We start from the raw sequence: 18,799 nt of genomic DNA, 5'->3' as shown, positions 1-18,799 counted from the left end.
GTGAGGACTTCGCCCCGTGCAGCACCGCGCGGGCCCAGGCTGCGAGGCTTTTCCCCCGGCGGCCCAGGGGGACAGCCCGCCGCGGGACACGGTGCCCAGCCGGGTGCCCGAGCGGGGACGGGGGGAGCAGTCACCCCCGCAGCCTCCGGGCCGGACACGGCACTTGTGCGCCACGCACCGGGCCGGGCTGCTGGCAGAGCACCCGGGAGCCCGGCGCGGAGCGCGGCAGGCAGCTGCCCGTGCCAACCCTCTTCTGCTTCCCCACAGAGCGCTGCCGCCTCGCACACACTGCCGGGGCTCCCCTTCCCCGCTGCTGCCTTGTGGGAATCTCGCTGCCTTGTCGGCTTTTGGCTTTGGCAGCAGCTGACGAGTGGGTCTACACTGCCCATCTGGTGCAGTCTCAGCTTTGCCGCTAGCACCCTCCTTGGCTGCTTAGATACATTGTAAGATCATGCCAAAGCATAAAGATGGAGAAAAACAAATAGCTCTCGAGAAGAAATCCATGACAGAGGGCCAGTTTGTGCATCACAGAGGATCTGGCGTACCAAGTATAGTAGGTCCCGCGCTAGATTTCCTGGCAGGCTAAAAAAAGCGTCCATGCCTCAAGGGATACCATCCCTCAGCAACACGTTGCAAAGTCCGGAGTCTCTAAGTCCCCCTGAGCAGTTACCACTGTTTGGCACTTGTTTGTGCATTTAGCTACACTTCTCCATAGCAACCACACAGATCTCAGCTTGACTTGCCACCAGCCAGGAGCGGGTGTGCAGAACGCGCTCGGAGTTGTGTTGGTAGGTGCACAGGCTGGGTACTGATTCCCGTCTGTTCTCCTGAGGTGGGGACCCACACTGCTGCCATGGCACGATGCCGTGGGCTGGGGGCCTCAAGCTGAGAACATGCTCTGTTCTCTGCCGGTGTGGATGCTTTTAGATGGTTTACTGGTGCTGAAGGATGGACAGCAGTCCCTGCCACAGGGCTCTAGATGTCCTCTGACCCAAAATTTGTTGTTCTTGCTTGCCAAAAGTTTTGAGCGCTTTTCATCATCCTAATCCCTCCTGCAGCCTTTCTGGCTGCCATGACCAACTCTCCTTTGGTGACATCCCCATCCAAGCTGCTTCATTCTTCTTTGAGTTCACTTATTTGTATTTTCCCTTTTCTGCCTCCCCCATGGCAGATACAGAAATGAGAAGGCATTGCATGCGGAGTTCTATCTGCCCTCCTGGTTCTCCCAAGATCCTCACAGTTTTGCTTATAAGAATTTGGGTTCATTTTCCTTGGCCTGGCTTCACTTTGTTTAAATGTTTTTCCAGTGTCTGCATACAGTTTTGGTCCTTTCATCTCAGAAAGGGCAATAGAGAATGGGAGAAGGATTGGAGGCAGGCAGTAAGGATACTCAGAGACATGGGAACAGACTGTACAGTGAAAAACTGTAGGATGGGACTCTTCAGCTTGGAAGAAGGACACACGGTTGGGAAGAGGTCTACAAAATCATGAGTGGTCCAGAGAAGATGGGGAGAATAGACTGCTTGCTGTGTCTTATGACACAAACCTGTCAACTGTTTTTGCCTTAACTGAAGCCTAAGGAAGAAGCCTAAGAAAGCCCTATCCTGTAACAGATGTTACATCCAAAGGTTGTGCCCTTTTTAGCCCACACTTCTTGCAACACCGGGGGAGAAGCTCTTGGCAAGCCTTTGAGGGATATGTTTAAAAATCCTGATTCAGAAACATTTTGTAACCATGCTTTCACATGGAGAGCTCAGCCACAGCCAAGTGGAGCTTTACCAAATTGTTCAACACAAAAATATTCAGAGCTGGGAGGAAAATGAGCTGGACAAATCCCAGCCCAGAGAGGGAGACCTCCAGAGGGTTGTATGTTGCAGGAACCCTATTATAGGGGAAAACGCTTGTGACTGAGACTCTAATTTTTCTGCTGCACTGCCAACTCCACAGCAGCCTGTGAGGGTGAGTGATGTGGCCTCCTGGGCTGGCCGTTCTGTTCTAGGGAAGGAATCTCTGACTCTGCCCTGGAAAGTGGATTTGAGACGATCCCACATTTTCTAGGACCACAAGAGGGCAACCTGAGAGCACCCTGCAGCCAGCAGGCTCAGCAAGACGACCTGTGACACTGCTGGGATGCAGGTGGCATGGGCAGCTCTCAGCATCACCCTGTCTAGAGACCACCCACCTGAATTAGCCAGCTGAAGTCTGCTCCCTGGGGCTCTTTCCTTGCTCTCAGCTTCAGACAGATCCTCAGAAGTCAGCAGTCAGCTCAGCCAGCAGAGTGATGTAGCTGGGGGCAGCAGTATCTCCCTGCACATGGGCCAGACACTTGGTGACAGCAGACCCTTATAAGTGCTGCATGTGGCCAGGCCGGGGAATGCAGGGTACCCTCCCTCGTCCTGCCTGCATGTCCACGACGAAATGTCTTGGGTGAACGTGCACTGACACCTGTCTTCCAACAGGAGGGTCCAGCATCTGCAGTGATGCTGCTGGGCTTGGCCAGTGGAAGAGATGTTAAACCACACAGAAGCTGGAGGATCTCAGCCTTGCCATCCCTTTTCATTTCCTTCTGCTCAGAAAAAAAAAAAATAAAAAAAAAATTCAGCTTTGGCTGCGACTGCTGAACTGGGCAGTGTCTCCAGCTCCTACTGGTTTCTGCAGACCAAAATCACTCATGGCCACTGTTAGAGCATTGCCATTCTGGACACTTTTTTGCAACAGCCTGTATAATTAACCTGCAAGGGACAGCTTCCTCTGCCTTTACAAGAAAAGGCATGACAGAGAAAGAGCTTCTGTTAGCAGCCAGAGTTACAAGAGCGTGTGTGTGCTGCTAATGCTGAAAATGCCACCAGCATCTTGTAGCAGAGACAGAGGAGGACATGATTGTGAGGAGCAAAGTGCAGAAAATCGCTTCTGCAGTAGGATGGTACAGGTTGCTCACAAGAAATGAAGAGATGTTTGCAAAAGAGGAGAAGCAAAGGGATGTTTGGGAGACCGTTTTTTGACAGGCTTTAGACAGGGAGAGAAACAGTGTAACTGATGGCTGTATGGTAGAGATTAGGAAAACCACCCAAGGGAAAAAGAAATCATTGGGGCATATAGGCGGTACTGTTTACCCCTCTGGAGTTATTTGCAATGAAGAACGCTAGAAAGGTTTTGCCTGCTTAAGATATTTTTACCATAGAAATAACCAGCTTTGTTTCCACTCTTGCTTCCACTCCAAACCTGCCCACACAGCCTTAGCAGCATTTTAAGCCTCAGCCTGTAGTAGCCTGACTCACTGAACTATGGATCCTTTCTCTCCTAACCCAATTACAATTCGCACAGCTTATGCTGTACCTGCACAGCACACTGCTGGCATCAAGCATCCACACTTCCCTATTGCATTCTGAACCAAGATTCAGAGCATTTGTCTCAAAGGAACATCCAAATAACCTGGCTTGAACTTCTACTCATCACCAGCTGTCAGATCTTATTCTGTGCTCAGAATAATTTTTTGGGTTGGATAGAGCAGACCCCTTTGGGTCTGAAGACTTAAGGTGATAGGACAATACTTGTCTTTTTCCAGCATGTATTATTTCAGACTATCTGACTACAAACAATCCAAACCAGCTACTAGAAAGTCTCATCTGCACATCAAAATCAGGAGACGACCTTGAACCATCACCTCCTAGACTTACCAGTCAGCAGCAGCTGTGCTGCATGTGGTTCAAGCTCACATCATTGCCTGCTTTAAAACTGGCCGTCCCCTAAATTTGGGGTCTGCAGGCAGCAAGTATCCTTACCTGAGGGAGAAGCATGGACCTTGCACCCAGAGGACTAATGTTCATGTGCCCAGTCTGTGAGTGCAGCTTACACCAAGGCTTGGGTTCATTATCCCTGCTATACTCTAGTGGCATTTCGTGCAGGCTGTAGCAACAGTCCAGGAGTAAAGGGAGCAGAGCTCTCTGAGATAGAGCAAGCGCAGGAGAAGAACTCGGCACACACAGACACACTGCCCAGGGAACTGTACCCCAGGCACACTTTGTTGCGAATGACTTCACAATTTGCTCAGGGATTAAAAACTTCCTTGTTTATTAACCTAATAATTTGGGCTAGTTTCATGCTGGACTGTTGGAAAGTTCACTGGCTGGAGTCATCAGCCAGGCCTCATGTAAACTTCTCTCAGCCAAATGAGCTGTCCTCATCTTCGGGTCCCCCGGCGAGTGGCTCTCGGCACAACCTTCTTCTGAAGGGCTTTGTTGTTCATGCGTGTGCCTGAGGCCTTACGCTCTGCAGGCTTTCTCACCACTTCTTGTTTGAGCTGGAAATGCACCTGGAGGAAGAACAAAGATAACTGTATTTTACACTCTCTGTGTTTGTGTGTGTGTGTGTGTGTGTGCGTGTGTGCTGCTGGCTCAGGGGTCTGCAGGACCTGCCTCTGCCACTTGCCTTAGAAGCTGACTCTGGGGCCAAGTTAAACAATAAGGTGTCTCAGCCATTGTTAAAAAAACTCAGTTCTTAAAGCAGATGTATTTTTTTTTCCTCCTGTGGAAAATGTACTAACAATGAACTATGTTTCTTATGCAGAGTTTCTTCTGTGGCAATGCAATGTCCTAGGATGGTTTGGAAGAGGACCTGTGAATGGCAAGGGACTGAGCTACGTTCTTTATTCTTCTTTTCTCACCAGTGAGTAGAGACATAGCATTGCTTTGCATCTCTGTGAATATTTAATACACAGGATGGTTTAGGACAGACAATTCTTTTTCAATTGCATCTTGTTAGCTTAATCAGTCTTTTAGCAACCAGTACTTCCAGTGGATCCAGACAAAAAAATTCTGGGAAAGAAACCTCCATCCACTACAGCCACACAAGCAGGTACAAGAGGGAGAAGGGGACAGAGAGTGTGTAAAACACAGCATCAGATAAATGGGGAATGGGGAGGCCATAGAGAAAGGTGAAATTGGAATGGGGCTGTATGGACTTCTAGGGAGAGGGATGGGGCAAACAGTGAGTATGGGCAGTGTTGCAGAAATGGGAACAAGAGCGCTCCTGTGAGAGGAGATATACAAAAATCAGACCATCAGGGAACAAATCAGTTTTCTACAGCAACACTGTAAAAAGAAAATCTGTTATAAAAAGGAAACCCAAAGAGCTGGGTGCTTAACCTAGCAAAACAAAGGACTGGGCTTGACAGCTCCCTATAAATACACCAGGGAAGAAACACCAGGGAAGAAAATGAGCTATTTAAAGCACAACATTGGCGTAAGAACAACTAGGCATAAAGTGACCATAAATAAATTTAGTACGAAAATTAGAAGGTTTTTAATCTTTCTTTCAGAGAAGAGGGCAGTTCTGGAAGAATTTCAGAGGCTGGGCAGAGTGGGATGAAGCGATGGAGGGTGGGAGAACAACCACAGTGTATTTACAGCAGAGCCTGACCAGTGTACATACAGGAAGCAAATGATGTGCCAGGATGCCACAGATGGGGGGGACGGGGTCCTGCTGATCCTTTGAGGACCCTGCATCTGTGGTTCCACCTCATTCACAAGGCAACATCAGGAGCAGGGATCACCACCCACTGTTTTTACAACCAATTTCTAGTTGTCCAGCCACCCCACAGAAAGGCACTGTAGGAGACACACCAGTGTCAAGAGCACTTCATTTCCCAAAGGTGCTTGGCTGTTCTTTGCTGGAACTCAGTTCCCATTTGTCTTCAGTGCTCTCAGCAAAAAGAAAGGCAGACTTCAGCCCCTTCCTATGAGTCTGATAACATGTTTGGTCCCAGGCAGAATGCAGATGATAGCAGAGTGCCAAAACCCACAAAGCTGGGGGGATAACTGTTCCCTCAGGGAACAGATGCTGTCTCCACATCATCTCATCATTGAGACTGAAAAGGATGGAGGGAGAGCTGAAGAGCAGCAGACCCAGCCAGCCAGGACCTCTTCCATGGCCAAGAGGCAGAAGGACACAGGAGCTGGTATGGCAGCCCAGTGCAGCTGCAAGGCCACACTAAGGAATTGAAAGGAACATGGCATTGTTTTCACACTGTTCCCTCCTGTGAGCTGTGTGGAGCCTTGTCTGCCAAACCAGATAACCTATAGCCACTGGAATTGGTTTTACATCTTATCTCCTTTCTCTGCTGCTTACTATCCCGCACCATATTTCTTTCTCCCTGGGGAGAAGATATTTTGAGAAATCCTTGTGAGTACGCAGGATGACTCACCAATGAAGGTGCAGCTGGGCCCACTGTTGTTGTCAGTGTCAGGGGCTGGTACCCCTCTGCAGAGGCTGTGACAGTGTAAGTGCCAGGCAGCAGCAGCCGGAAATAATCCCCCATATCACCTGGAACACAAGGTAGGAAAAGAAAGCACTCAGGATGCTCAGGGAGCAGAGTAAAAGACATTCCAGTAACTCTTGTTGAGTTACTTCCTCTAGGATGTGTAGCCTTCAAAACCCAAACTTTTTTTCCCCAAATCTGCTGGCTGCCTCAAGGCTGGATTCACACTGGTACACTGCAAGTGATGTCTCATTAGTGCCATGGAGGAGAGGTCAGTCTGCAAGTAAAAGCCAGATGAAAGGGGAATGCACAGCAGCATTGGCCATGCCTGTGTAGGTAGGCTGCAAAGCTGAGCACTTGCCAGTCAGATGACAGCAGACCTAAGGACAATCACAACTCCAGTCTGACTCCTCATGCATAACACAATCTAATTCTCGCTATTCACAATTTTGCACACCTTTGGGTTAGCAAGTTTTAGTTGCTCATTAGGTCAGCTGCTCCCTGATTCCCTGCATAAGAAATCCCCAGATGCACTTGGACAGACTGTGCTCTGGTGTGCTTAGGGACAGGAGACAGCCAACAGTGAGGCAACACCACATTATGGATTGCTCTGGAAATCTGAGTACAACCCCATCAATGTAACTGGATGGGTATTGCAAATTGCTTCAGGGTAGATCTGGGAGCACAGCTTCACCATGAATGTGGTAGAGCCCTGGCACAGGACAGCAGTTAGGCTGTGAAATACGCATCCTTGGGATCAGTGAGAATTTGCTGGAGGGAGCCAATGCTGGGGACAATCTTTCTCCAAGCTGGACAGGAGGCTTCAGAGGGCTCTTGGCAGCTAGCTTTTCTGCAATTCTGTGATTTCTTCCTATGCAATTCTGTGATCCTTCCTATGCAGGTTGGCATAATAAGTGCCAAATATGAGTGTTACTGACTCACAGACCTATAGCCAGGAGGAGCTTTAATGATTTCATAGCCTGACCTCTGAAGAGTTGTAGCATGGACTATTTTCTGCAGGCAGTCTGTAATGGTAGGTCTGCTTGGAGGAGGGTGTTCATGGAAAGGAGGTTAAAATTGGCCAGCAAAGAGAAACAACCACAACTTGGATAAAGTGGCAATCCCTTCTCAGTCTAAACTTGTCTGGCATGAACTTTCAGTCTTTCATTTTATTCTTTATTTTTTCATCTTGTTCTTTGTTGTCTTTTGTTTCAGCTCTTTGTAGATACTTACAGGCTTGAGTAGATTATCTCCTCAATTGTCCTTCCTAGATAAAATAGGAGCTGAGTTTCTGAAGTCCTTTACAATAAGGTTTGCATTCCAGTTCTCACCTCTATCTTTCCTAGGCTTTCCTAAGCCCACCCTGGTCAAGGATAAGGATAAAGCATATTTCTCCCAGCTAGTATCTTTGGGAAACAAACCATGATAGCTCCCATATTAGAGCCTCACCTGCTAACTTCACCCACATATTCAGACATGTAAGCGGACTGACAACCCACCAGAGGTGATGTCATGGCTGATTCCCTGGACAGAAATCACTGCTCCTGCAATGCCATTGTTGTTCTCATCTGATACCATCCCTTTGATGCCCTGGTGAACCTGCAGGGAGGAAAACAGACTGATGGGTCAAGGCCCTTCCTTTGCTCAAGAAGGTATTGCCGAGCAGGACAGAGCTTTGGGGACAACCCTACCTTTCCCTGTACCCTTGGAGATCCTGGTTGTCCCCACCAGATTCAGTCTAGGACACAACAGCTTCCCCAAAGGCCACCAACAAGAGCACCCCATGAGCTCCACAACCAGCTCCCTTCCCCACCTGGTGCCTACTGGTCCCCTTCCACCAGGGCCCATGGGGATGTGCAGGAGAAGGGTGTAGGTCTCAGGACTGCCCCTTTACCTCTTCAATGAAAGCAACAAGGGCCTCCCGGTTGGCCATCCACTGCCGCTCCAGGTCCTCCTCGGGGGGAAACTTATTGCAGCTTAGTTCCAGGGTGATTTCAAAGCAGTTGGTGTAGAGGTAATTGAAGTCCTGCATGCCTGGAAGAGAAGAATAGCCCATGGCCAGGGCATGGCTCCCTTCCTATTCCCATGTCTCCAGTCATCCTGGCCTGTCTTTCTTTGACCAGAAGCGTCTGACTATCCTTCTCTGCACCACAGGCACAGCCCCCTGCTGTGTGATAGTGCAACTAGAGCCTTCTCCACGCAAGCAGCCCTCTCCTTGTAGGTGCCAGCTCTCTTTCAGGTGGATCAATCACCGACCTGCCCTCAGAAGCTCAGAGAGGTTGGGTACCACAAGGGCCTATATATCTCTTCCAGTTCCTCTTCGATCTTTTGTCTAGTCTTAAGTGTTGATTTTTCAGTTTCCTCATTCCTCATTGTGCCTTTTTTGATAATATTTTTCAGGAACCAGCAGCTGCCTTCCCTTTGGTCACAGTTTTGCGTTTTGATGGGATTACACCACAGGATTTTCAAATACACTAACAGATTAATGCTTCCTTTGTCTAGAAGTACACAGGATGAAGGTCTCTGCAGACCTTGGCTATTTCTGTGTCTCTTTCCCAAGCCATTTCAAGTACTCCCAAGCCATTTCCTGATCTGAAATACAAACACCAGGTGTCTAGTAATGGGCACAATTCTATTGCCACAGTCCTTCCCCAACCCCTCCTGTCCCGAGGTTTCTTGTCTATCCCTACACCTCTTTTTGCTGTGGGGGGTTCTCACCTGCCCAGCCCTTACCTTTGCTGAGCGAGTACCAGGATGCCCCATTTGTGATGCCATCAGCAAAGTAGTCCCCACAGTTCCAGCCCCGGTGCATCCAGCTGTGGGCGTAGGAGTAGGTCTTGGCCAGCTAGAGGGAGAGCAGCCAGTGGTCACCGCTCCAGCCCTGCACGGCTGGAGAACCTGCCTGGCTCTGGACAAAACACACTCCTTCCTTTGCTGAGGAGCATGGGAGGGAAGTCAGACAGGAGAGAGTTTCTGCATTTTACTGCCATAAAATACAGCATGAGGTGCCCAGGACCGCTACAAGATGCAGACAGATAAAGGTGAAGAAGGAAGAGCAGTAATCTGGCAAGCTGGAAGCTTGTTGATGGCACAAATGGCTTCTGCCCTGCTTCTGCTGAGAAGAAGGGGAGCAGAAGGCACTGGACCTATGCAGGGACACTTGGCCTCACACAGTAAATGGCACTAACTGGGGAAAAAGATACACAAAGAAAAGTAACCAGTATCAGTCCTGGCAAATACCAGATATATATCGGGGAATTTGGATTAGGAAAGAGTTTGGGCAACTTCTGGTACTAACGACGATTCGTTTGTTGCCCTTATTAAGATTACTGTTTATTTTTAGACATGAAGGCAGGGCTAAAACTGGGCTGCTGCATCCAAAGCCAGTCCTTTGCGTAAGACACAGTTTAATAGAGACTGGCATTTGCATTTTCTAAGACAAACTCTATTCCCTTGTTTTATGCTTCAGATTCCAGTATTCCAGTGTAATGTCACTCTGTCAGCAGGAAAACAGTTACTTCTCTACATTTCTGAGTCCTGAGGCCAAGTGGGTATCATGAGCCTACGCCCCAGACTGCAGCCTCTTTACATCTGGGTCTGAGTGCAGCCTTGATCCCAGGAGGTCCTGACAAGCCCCTGCAGATTCTGCTTCCAGAGGAGGCTGAACTCCAGCTTTGACTTATTTTTCTCATTAACTGTTCTGATGCAGACTTTTTTCTTGTGCTGGATATTTCCTAATGGAAGCAGTGACTGAAGGCATTGTTTTCTGGGATAATGAAGAAAAACCACGAACCTCAGCTAGTACTAACAGGATCAACAGTATGGATTGATGCATTCCCTGATGTCTGCTTATGCTACTGGAGCTCTTGCTGTTTGTTGTAATTCTTGTTCTTCGCCATCCATAAGCCCCTGCTGGGCACCCACCTCCCTTATCCTGGTCTCAGCAGGCCCCCAGTCACCCCTCTAGGGAAAAACCCCTATGCATTCTAAGATGGGTTTGGCAAAGCTGGGTGCAGCTTCCAGCTTTGGAAGAGCAGGTCATTACTGAGTATGCCAGTGGTATCTGGGTTATGGGGAACCCAAGCACAGCATGGACAAGCAGGGGGCCCCTGAGGGCTAAGACTGGCCTCTCCTTGTGGTGGGACCGGCTCACAGGGTGGGAGTGTCCTGACTCCTGAGCCAGTGGCTGGCAGAAATGCTGTAGTCTGCTAATGATTATTTCCAACACGTTTCTTGGCTCAGCCCCTGCATGACGCAGTGACCAGAGCTCTCGTCCCGATCTCACTGTGCGCCCTGCCAGGGAATGTCCTCACCCAACGTGGCCACGCTCACCTTCTGAAATAACTTATCATCAGGAGTAGGCGTGTTGACAGTGCGCCGGTGGCTCCTGAACCGCTGGTCCTGGGACTTGTCATAGGGGTAATTTGCCACCACTGCTCCACCGTGCAGATTGGCTGAGAGCACAAAGTTGTAGCTGCTGATCCACTGGATCACAGCCAATGTCTCTGGCTCCACCTGGAAGAACGAGAGAGAAGGAGACAGGGAGAAGAGATCTCTGTGCCAGCTGCTGCTCCATGCCCGGCTGTGGTGTGATTTGCCATGTCAGACCCTGTCCTGCAATGTGTCTGCTGCAGCTCCTGTAGCTTCCTTTGTTCTCCACGAACTGCCCTAGTACACAAAGCAGCTCCCTCAGCACAACCCCAAGACCTGAGGCACAGGTGTTAGCCAGCATGTGACACCTCCTCTGCCCTGTGCATTGCAGCCTGCTCCCCTAAGCTGGCTGTGATGTCAGAGGCAGAGGTGCAAGCTGTGATACGGGACCAGGATTGTATCATTTCTCTGCAGGCAGAAGTCTCAGAGAAGGAGACAAGCACTGTGCAAGCCAAAGCACAGTGTATTTGCTTGCATGCTGATTCCTCTAAGAGGATGCTGTAGCCCACATGGTATTCCAGACTGGTACCTGGCTTTTCCAGTTGTCAGGCAATGGGATGTGGTGATTTGGCCCGCTGATTTCCCTGCTGTAGTACATGAGTGTGTTGAGGTCAGGGAAGTTGCGGTTCAAGTCCACTCCATTGGCATTGTTCCTCCCTGTCAAGTACCCGTTGCTGTCTGGGCCCTGCGGGGCAAAGGTGCATCACAGGGATGAGTTCAGGTAGGGTGCAGTCGGGTTGGGCAGCAGATAAGCAGAGACTGGCCACTGTAAAAGCACTTCTGTGCCTATGAGTTATAACATGTGTTACTGCTGGCAGGACAATAAAGAGTATTGGTACTGACAGGGAAAATCGGTAACAAAATCTTCTTTTTCCAGGGTGACAGTGTAAGTCACAAGACAAACAATTTGCTTTAGCTGAAAGATCCACAGATATCTCCCTGAAGTCTAGGAGCACAAAGAAATGGGTGACTTCTTTTCAGGAGGACTAAGGGGCTTATTTCCATCCCATTTCTCATGTCCCTGCCTGCTTATGACAGTGGCATTCAACTGTCACTTTCCCAGCCTAGGGCAGAAGATTTGCAGTGACCCTTCTGTGACAAATAACTTCTAATGAGAATAAGACAGGTATAGGAAGTCTTCTCCTTCAGCTGCCAAGGTCACCTGTGGCAGGACATACAACATCAGCCCTTGGCAGGTAGGTGAGAAGCAGCAACAGCAGCTGACAGGGACAAATTTTGCAGGGCACAAAGGGAAAGGATTCCCCCTCTTCCTAACTGCAGTGAAGAGGATCCCAAAGGGATTTGAAAGGCTTTCTGCCCCTACCGGTGTGGAGGAGGTGATCACTGCCTGGTACCTGCTTGGCAGCCACTTCGTACCCGTCGGGGTTCATGGAGGGCATGATGTGGATGCGCGTGTCATGGATGAGGCGTGTGATCCGCTCGTTGCCCCGGCGGTACTCCTCACACAGGAACTCAGAGAGCTGCAGCAGCAGCTCACGGCCCAGCACCTCGTTCCCATGCATGTTCCCAACATACTTGAACTCCGGCTCCACTGGAGAGAGCAAGAGAGTGATGCCATCAGCCAGGGCCGGAACAGGGGGGAAGAGCAAATGCCTACCACAGGGAGCCCCAGGCAAACCCAAGGGACACCCAGTAAATGGTATAAAATGACCTTTTCCCTTGGAAAATGCAAACCTCAGTGAGGGAGACTGGCACAGTTCTCATATGGGCTCCGCTTCATTTTGCCACAGCCCCCTGTGAGCAGCTCAGACTCTCCTCTAAGTTGCTTTGGGCCTTTGGAGCACACAGGAGGAGTGTTTGCTGGTGGTTTGGTCTTGGGTTGGTGAAAGGCAGCACAAAAGGACCAGGGAGCACTGGCAGGGTTGCCCCAGGCTGCCAGGGCCTCACAGCTCTGTGGCAGGTGGCAGTGGAGGGGACAGACCATTTCTCCCAGCTCTGCTCTTCTACATTTGCTGTCAGTGCTTCTCACCAGCATGGCACATTCCTGGCTCTGCATCTCTCCTTCCCCTTTACCTGCTCCAAGGTCAAGGTTAAGGCTCTCCTCACCCTCACGAGAAGAGTCTGGCGAAACCCTCGGCAGCTGAGCTGAATATGGATCAAACTGTCCCTCAGGCAGCTCCAGTATGACCAAAAAGGTCTCTTGCCACTGACTTTTCTAAAATAAGGTCCCAAAATACAGACTTGGAGACCACAGGCAGACAGTGCCTGGAACAGGACTTGCTGCTTTGTTGAAGGAGAGGCAGGACATGTGAGGGACAGGTTGTGCTTTCCCAGAGGACCTTGTAAAGCAGTTACTTGTGGGAAAATAAAATGTCACATTGCAGGCTGGAGCCAGCATTGGTAGAACGAAAGCCAACAGGGGAATTAAGTTAAAAAGGGAGCCTGACTGTCACATGAAAGAGTCAGGGAAAAAAAAGGGTGTTGTTACAAATGTTGGCTTGCCAGATCTTGAGAGTCCCATTGACTGTGAACTTTCTGGCCACCAGCAGGGATCAGACTTGCAGAGGCAGTGTCCAGCCCTGCTGCCAGGTATGATGTCCATCAGGATCCCTGGGGTAAAAGGCATCACATCCCCAGACTGAGAGCTGCTGCTTGCAAAAGCCCTAGTGCCTTTGCTGTATTAAAAAAAAAAAAAAAAAAAAAAAGAAGTCTAATTTTAGCTAAAGATTTTGTTTTCCCATGTCTTTTGATTGCTGTGTCTCTGTGCAAGACACCAGAGGTGGGCAATATATTTTGATCTTGTTAGATTTCAGGGACATAAGAACTGATTTAGTTACATAATCCAGTTATTAAAAACACAGAAAAATCCTGGGCATATATACAGCCTTTAAAAAAATAAGGTTTCAGCAAGGATTCTCTGCTTTGTTTGAGTCTGCAGCAGGATTTGTCAGCCTTTTTCGGTATGCAAACCCCTAAACTTTATGTATATGGACACACAAGCTCTAATTACTGCATGTAAGACCATTGATTCCAAGCTTGCTTTTCAGAGTTACTTTTCATATCCTTCAAGGGAATGCACAGTTTCCCAAATTCCTCATGCTACAAGCTGAAAGTGCCAGCCTGACAGTGGCCCATGCTACAAGCACCAGGTCCATGTTGCCTGCCTGGGGCAGGGGAGATCTGAGTCATCTCCTACAGCCTTTCCAGCTGCTTTCGTGTGGTTCTGCAAGTCTAAAATCCAGTGGCGCACTGCCCGTGCCCTTTGCTCATTCCATGCTTTGAATCAGCCCTTGATGCACTGCGGAGGTGCCCCAGACACCCTTAGTGCCACGCAGGTTTCCCAGTGCTGAGCAGGGCTGTCACAGAGGTAGTGAGAAGCTTCCCATCCCATCTTCTGGCACCCCTGAAAATGATCCTATGGGCCCCAGTGCAGTGCTGCCAGGCATGGGGTGCTGTGGGGTTTGTGGGGGCTACTCCACCGAGGAGGGCACAGGTCCTGCACAGCCCTGCTGGCAGTTTTCCATGTGACTAGGCTGCTTGCATTTACCAGCCCCTGCGTTTAACCACATCAACCAGGACGTGAAAAGAGAAAAAATCCTGCGGAAAACAGGGAGCTCTGTCCTTATCTGCAGCTCGGGGACAGAAGGCAGGGATAGGAGGGAGCCCTGTGTGCAGCCCCCCAGGGCACCTGGCTGCCAGCAAGGTCTGGCTCGGCAGCATCTCCAAGCTGCACAGGCAGCAGCAGCAGCAGCAGCAGCTCAAGGGGCCATTGCTGCCAAGGTTCCACAGGGCCACGTGGCAGCAGGTGGAGATCCCTGGGACCAGCCTGGCACGGGGGCTGCACTGCCCACGGGGCTGGCAGGGCTGCAGAAACCCAGTGCTCTCTCTGCCGCGGTCCTTGCTCGCTGTCCTCCTGGGTTTGCCGTCCGGGGGAGGAAGGGCCGAACACTTTCTCTCCCGTCCCTACCCAGCAGCACAGGGTGGGTGTCGCCCTCCTTGCCTGAACAACGCTGTTTAGGGAGGGAGAGTGTGCTAGTGCAGGTGGAGAGCTGGGATGGACTCGCCTGCGTTCTCGCATTAGCTTGAGTTGAAAACTCGGAGCTCCGTCCAAAGTACGCGCCTGGGCCACGCCGCAGCTCACGCAAGCACAGCGGCACGGTGCATGTGTGCGGGCGTCCCGGGGCTGGCGGCGGGTCCGCGCCGGAGACCGCGCTGCCTGGCACCCGGGCACCGCCGGGAGTCCTGCCTGGCCCGGGAGATACCCCCCTCCCAGTGCCCCAACATGCCGCGTGGCACGGAGAGCGCCGACGAAGCCCGTCCTGTCCGAGCCGCTGTCCCGTTTCCCCCGTACTCACGGGGCTCGTGGATGCCCGGGTAGTCGCTGAACTCCAGCACGTAGAGGTGCCGGCCCTCGACGCTGCGGCCGATGCTGTAGATGCGGGTGACGTAGGGGCACTGGCTCTGCACGCGGAACAGGGCCTGCACCAGCTCCTCGTAGCGATGGTGGAGGAAGCTGAGGGCGGCCGCCCCCTCGAGCAGGAGCAGGGCTCCCACGAGGGGCCGCAGCCACCGCGCCATCCTCCCGCGGCGCTGGGCGCCCGGACCAGCTCCCAGCCCCGGCTCCCTCCCCGCCGGGAGCTTAAAGTGCAAACTCCAACCAGCTCTTTCCAGCTGCCGAGTGCCAGCCCCCTGCACCTGCGGGCGGGGGGCGGCGGGAGCGGGGCGCGCCGGGGCCCCGCGGCGCAGGAATGCTCCCCCCGCCCGCCCGGCCGGCCCCCGGCGAGCCCGCTTCCCCCGGCGGAGAAGTTTCCCCCCGCTCCAGCTCACTTATTAACTGGACAGCAAACAGGCCCCCGCAGCCACCGGCTGTCACCGCAGAAGAAGCGCAGGGCTGGAAAACTGGCTGCGGAGGGCGTCGGGGCTGCCAAGCGCACGGGGAGCGGCGGGCGGGGGAGAGGAGAGGAGAGGGGGCCGGCGGGCGGGGGGTTCCCCGTCACCGAGCCCTCTCGGGGGGCAAGAGCCGGGGGGGATGGGGATAGAGCCGGGGCGGCCTCGCCTCCCGCACGCTTCCCGCAGCCCTGCCCGCCCGGCGCGGGCGGCTCCCACCGCTCCTCCCCGGAGCCCGGTCCCGGCTCCGCGCCTCCTCTCCTGCCCCATCTCCTGGGGAAGCACAGGAGGCACCGCCGCGGGCTCCGCGGGTCAGTCGGCGCCTCTGCCCGGCCCTGCTCACCCGGAGATCCCATTGCTCCCGGGATAAACAGAGGCAGGGACTGCACCGCCCTCGCCGCAGCTGGGCTGCCCCAACTGCCCGGCCGGGACGGTGCAGGGGGAGGGCAGAGCAGGGATGTGATGCAGGACTTGTGTGCTGAGCAGGGACCGTCACGGGGAGCTGCGCTCCAAAGTGTGGTATCACCCCGCCCTGCCCTGGGAGTGGGTATGAGAAAGAATTCTGACGGGCACTGGGTAGCAGGACATTGCTTAGCTGCGTAAAGTCAAATGAAAATGGCACAGCAGGAAACTGTTTCTGGATAGAGGGGATGCTGCTTCCTCTCCACCCCTCTGCCACACTTATCCCAGTGGGCAGATGGTCCCTGCTCTCTGCCCACTGCCAGAGGCAGCCTTGGTTTGCAGCCTTGCCCCGCGAAAATAAAACTCCAGCAGCCTAGTGGCTCTGATGAGGTATTTACTAGGACAACCCTGACACAGAGCCCAAATATGAGCATAAACAGTTGAAAAATTTACCATCACGGCTGGACAGGCCAAGAGAAAGGCTCCCTTTGGTAACACGAGCATGCTATTCTGCTCTATCCAGGCCATGCTAGAGAGGAGCTCCTCTGGCCATCAGTAAAGGGCTGCCCAGGATACTCAGTGCCATGCCAAACATTTGCTTTCCCTTCAGCCTTGAGGTGGATCTGTGCTGCATTGCTCTAATTTCTGTCTCAAGGGTTGCTTCACACAGCAAAGCATTCTCTCCCAGTGCTTCCTACCTGTTCTCCACATCTGCTTGGGCTCCTGTTTTTCTGCTTCAGGAAGAGCAGTGGTAGAACCAGGGGAGTCCCTGTTTATAGCCCTTAGCTGCTGTTGATAGCCTCTGATGCAAACAGTGCAGGCTGGTGGTGAAGGCACATGGATTGCCTGCTCATGACTTGGCTTACTCAGACTTTCCCATATCCAACGTCCTTCTGCCCCAGCACCATCATAGTGATCCTTTCTCTCCTTGACCCTTTGCCTTCTTGGTCTTCTGCCCCATCTGGGAAATTTCCTCTTAACCCCTGTTTTTGAAAAAATATCCTTTTGAAGACATGACCTGAAAAAGAAATCTATTATACATATATAGCAGTAACCATGTTAATACCTTCTCCCAGTTAAGCTGCTTCCCCCCACATCCCTGCTTGTCAGCTGATCTGAAAGCAGCACACGTTCAGGAGCAGGAGTGGCACTGCAGTCACCTGCAGCCAGGTAACAAGAGTCAGTGCTGGAGGTGATAGCTTCTTCCAGCACATGCCAGAAACCAAGACAAAGTAGCTGAAGTTGTGGCATGGTGAGCATGGCTATGGTAGGACAGTTCTTGTCCCTACAGCAGGACATGTCAGGTGGTATTTTGCAAAGCTGGAAGCCCACAACAGCAGTGGGAAATGCTTTCACCTCCTTCACATCCCTGCTCCCAGGGCTGCTGGGGTCCTGTGGAGCTGCTCTTTCCACAGGCTTCAGCAATGAAGGCCATGTGAAAGAGCCATGGGCAGGTTTCCAGCACTACCCAGTGTTACTTGGCAGCCAGAGAGTGCTAGGCAGGGCTATAGTAAAATAGCACAAGCCCCATGTTTGGCCAGTTTCACCCTCCCCTTTCCCTTCCTAGGCTGCTTTCAGTAGCCTGGGACAGCAGTGGCAGAGTTGGAACTGCAGTGCTGCCAAGGGACACATGAGGAAAGCTCTCACTTTCCTATGGAGGCACGCAGCACTGATGTGAGAAACAACAGTAAAAAAAGAAATGCCACAGCATTAGAGCCTAAAAAGGAGCCATGGGCAAAATCTTATGTGGGTGGAGAACCCATCTCACACACTTCTAGGTCTGGAGAGTTAGTCAGCGTTATCCACAGCACTGGGATGGAGGCAGCCTGTTATCAGGCAGCAGGTTTAAAGCATACAAAAGGAAATAGTTTTGCACAAAAGACACCATGGAATTACATCATCAAAGCTGAAAGTTAAATGAGTGCAAAAGAGGATAAGATGAATTCATAGAGAACAGGGGCACCCACAGTTATCAGATCTTGAAGCAATCATTTGATCACAAATTTCCTAAGCCCCTGATGGGTGGAAGAAAAGGATTGTGCTGTTTCCCTAACTATGCCTCCAAATCCTCACGCACCACACAGCTGGAGATGAGTGCCAATGTGCTGCCTGTTTGATCTGACCTAGCATGGCCTTTACAAAACAGCAATGAAAGCAGAAACAAACAATAGAAGATGTTAGAACTTAGAAATAGTGAAGCAAGTAAATGAAGACTTCATTTGGAAAATACAGTTAATACATCTGGGATGGATCATACACTCCCCCATCCCCCACCCAGATGTTCAAGAATGGAAGACCTTGGGGCTGTGTGAAAAAGAAGGGGAGCAGGAATGCTCTGTGCCACTGTGCTGAGAGTGAGAGGACTGTGAATGCAAGTCCTGTCCCCCCACCCTTGCATTGCTGATGAGCACAGGCAGCAAGGAGCTGATTCCACTGGAACTGGCCATAGAAAGACTCCATCTGATGGGCTCACTTTAGTCCTGGCCATATTGTTAACAGAGGAAAATTGGAAAATTTGAGGAAAGTTCAAGCTAATAGCCATAAGAATGAGCGAGCTGTGGAGAGTGCATGCTGATAGAAAAATAACAAGTATGACAAGCTTTGTTTGCCTTGGCAGAGCTGTGGCTGTGGCTGCACGCAGAGACATACAGCCCTGTGAGCAAGGGACACAGCCCCACTGTCCTTCACCTGTTCAGGGGGCTGGGAAGGTGGGCTGCAGTGCCAGCACGATGCCACTGGGGCTGCCTGGAGGAGGGAAATGAGAACAGGGGACTGCTTCTGTCCAGTTCAGAGCTCGGGTGAACAAACTGCTTTGAGGAGGTCGGGCTGAAGCTAAGGCAAAGAAAGATGTGGTTTGGGCAC

The 18,799-nt window shown here is 51.6% G+C and overlaps 1 protein-coding gene across 1 annotated transcript; it reads right to left on the bottom strand.

The window, feature by feature from the left end:
* Positions 1-4,047: 4,047 nt before the first annotated feature.
* On the bottom strand, positions 4,048-15,382 carry CPN1 (carboxypeptidase N subunit 1). The gene is made up of 9 exons (XM_015632696.3): positions 15,004-15,382; positions 12,043-12,239; positions 11,217-11,372; positions 10,589-10,771; positions 8,990-9,101; positions 8,151-8,290; positions 7,756-7,855; positions 6,203-6,321; positions 4,048-4,312 (listed from the first exon to the last, which is right to left on the bottom strand). Exons 1-9 carry the CDS (start codon positions 15,224-15,226, stop codon positions 4,181-4,183), a joined length of 1,362 nt encoding a protein of 453 aa, XP_015488182.1. The 5' UTR covers positions 15,227-15,382; the 3' UTR covers positions 4,048-4,180.
* Between the last annotated feature and the right edge of the window lie 3,417 nt (positions 15,383-18,799).

The sequence above is a fragment of the Parus major genome, chromosome 6 (genome assembly GCF_001522545.3).
Source record: "Parus major isolate Abel chromosome 6, Parus_major1.1, whole genome shotgun sequence".
In the NCBI taxonomy this organism is placed as follows: domain Eukaryota; kingdom Metazoa; phylum Chordata; class Aves; order Passeriformes; family Paridae; genus Parus; species Parus major.
The sequence above is the reverse complement of the archived record's forward strand: the minus strand, read 5'-3'. Positions and strand labels throughout refer to the sequence as shown.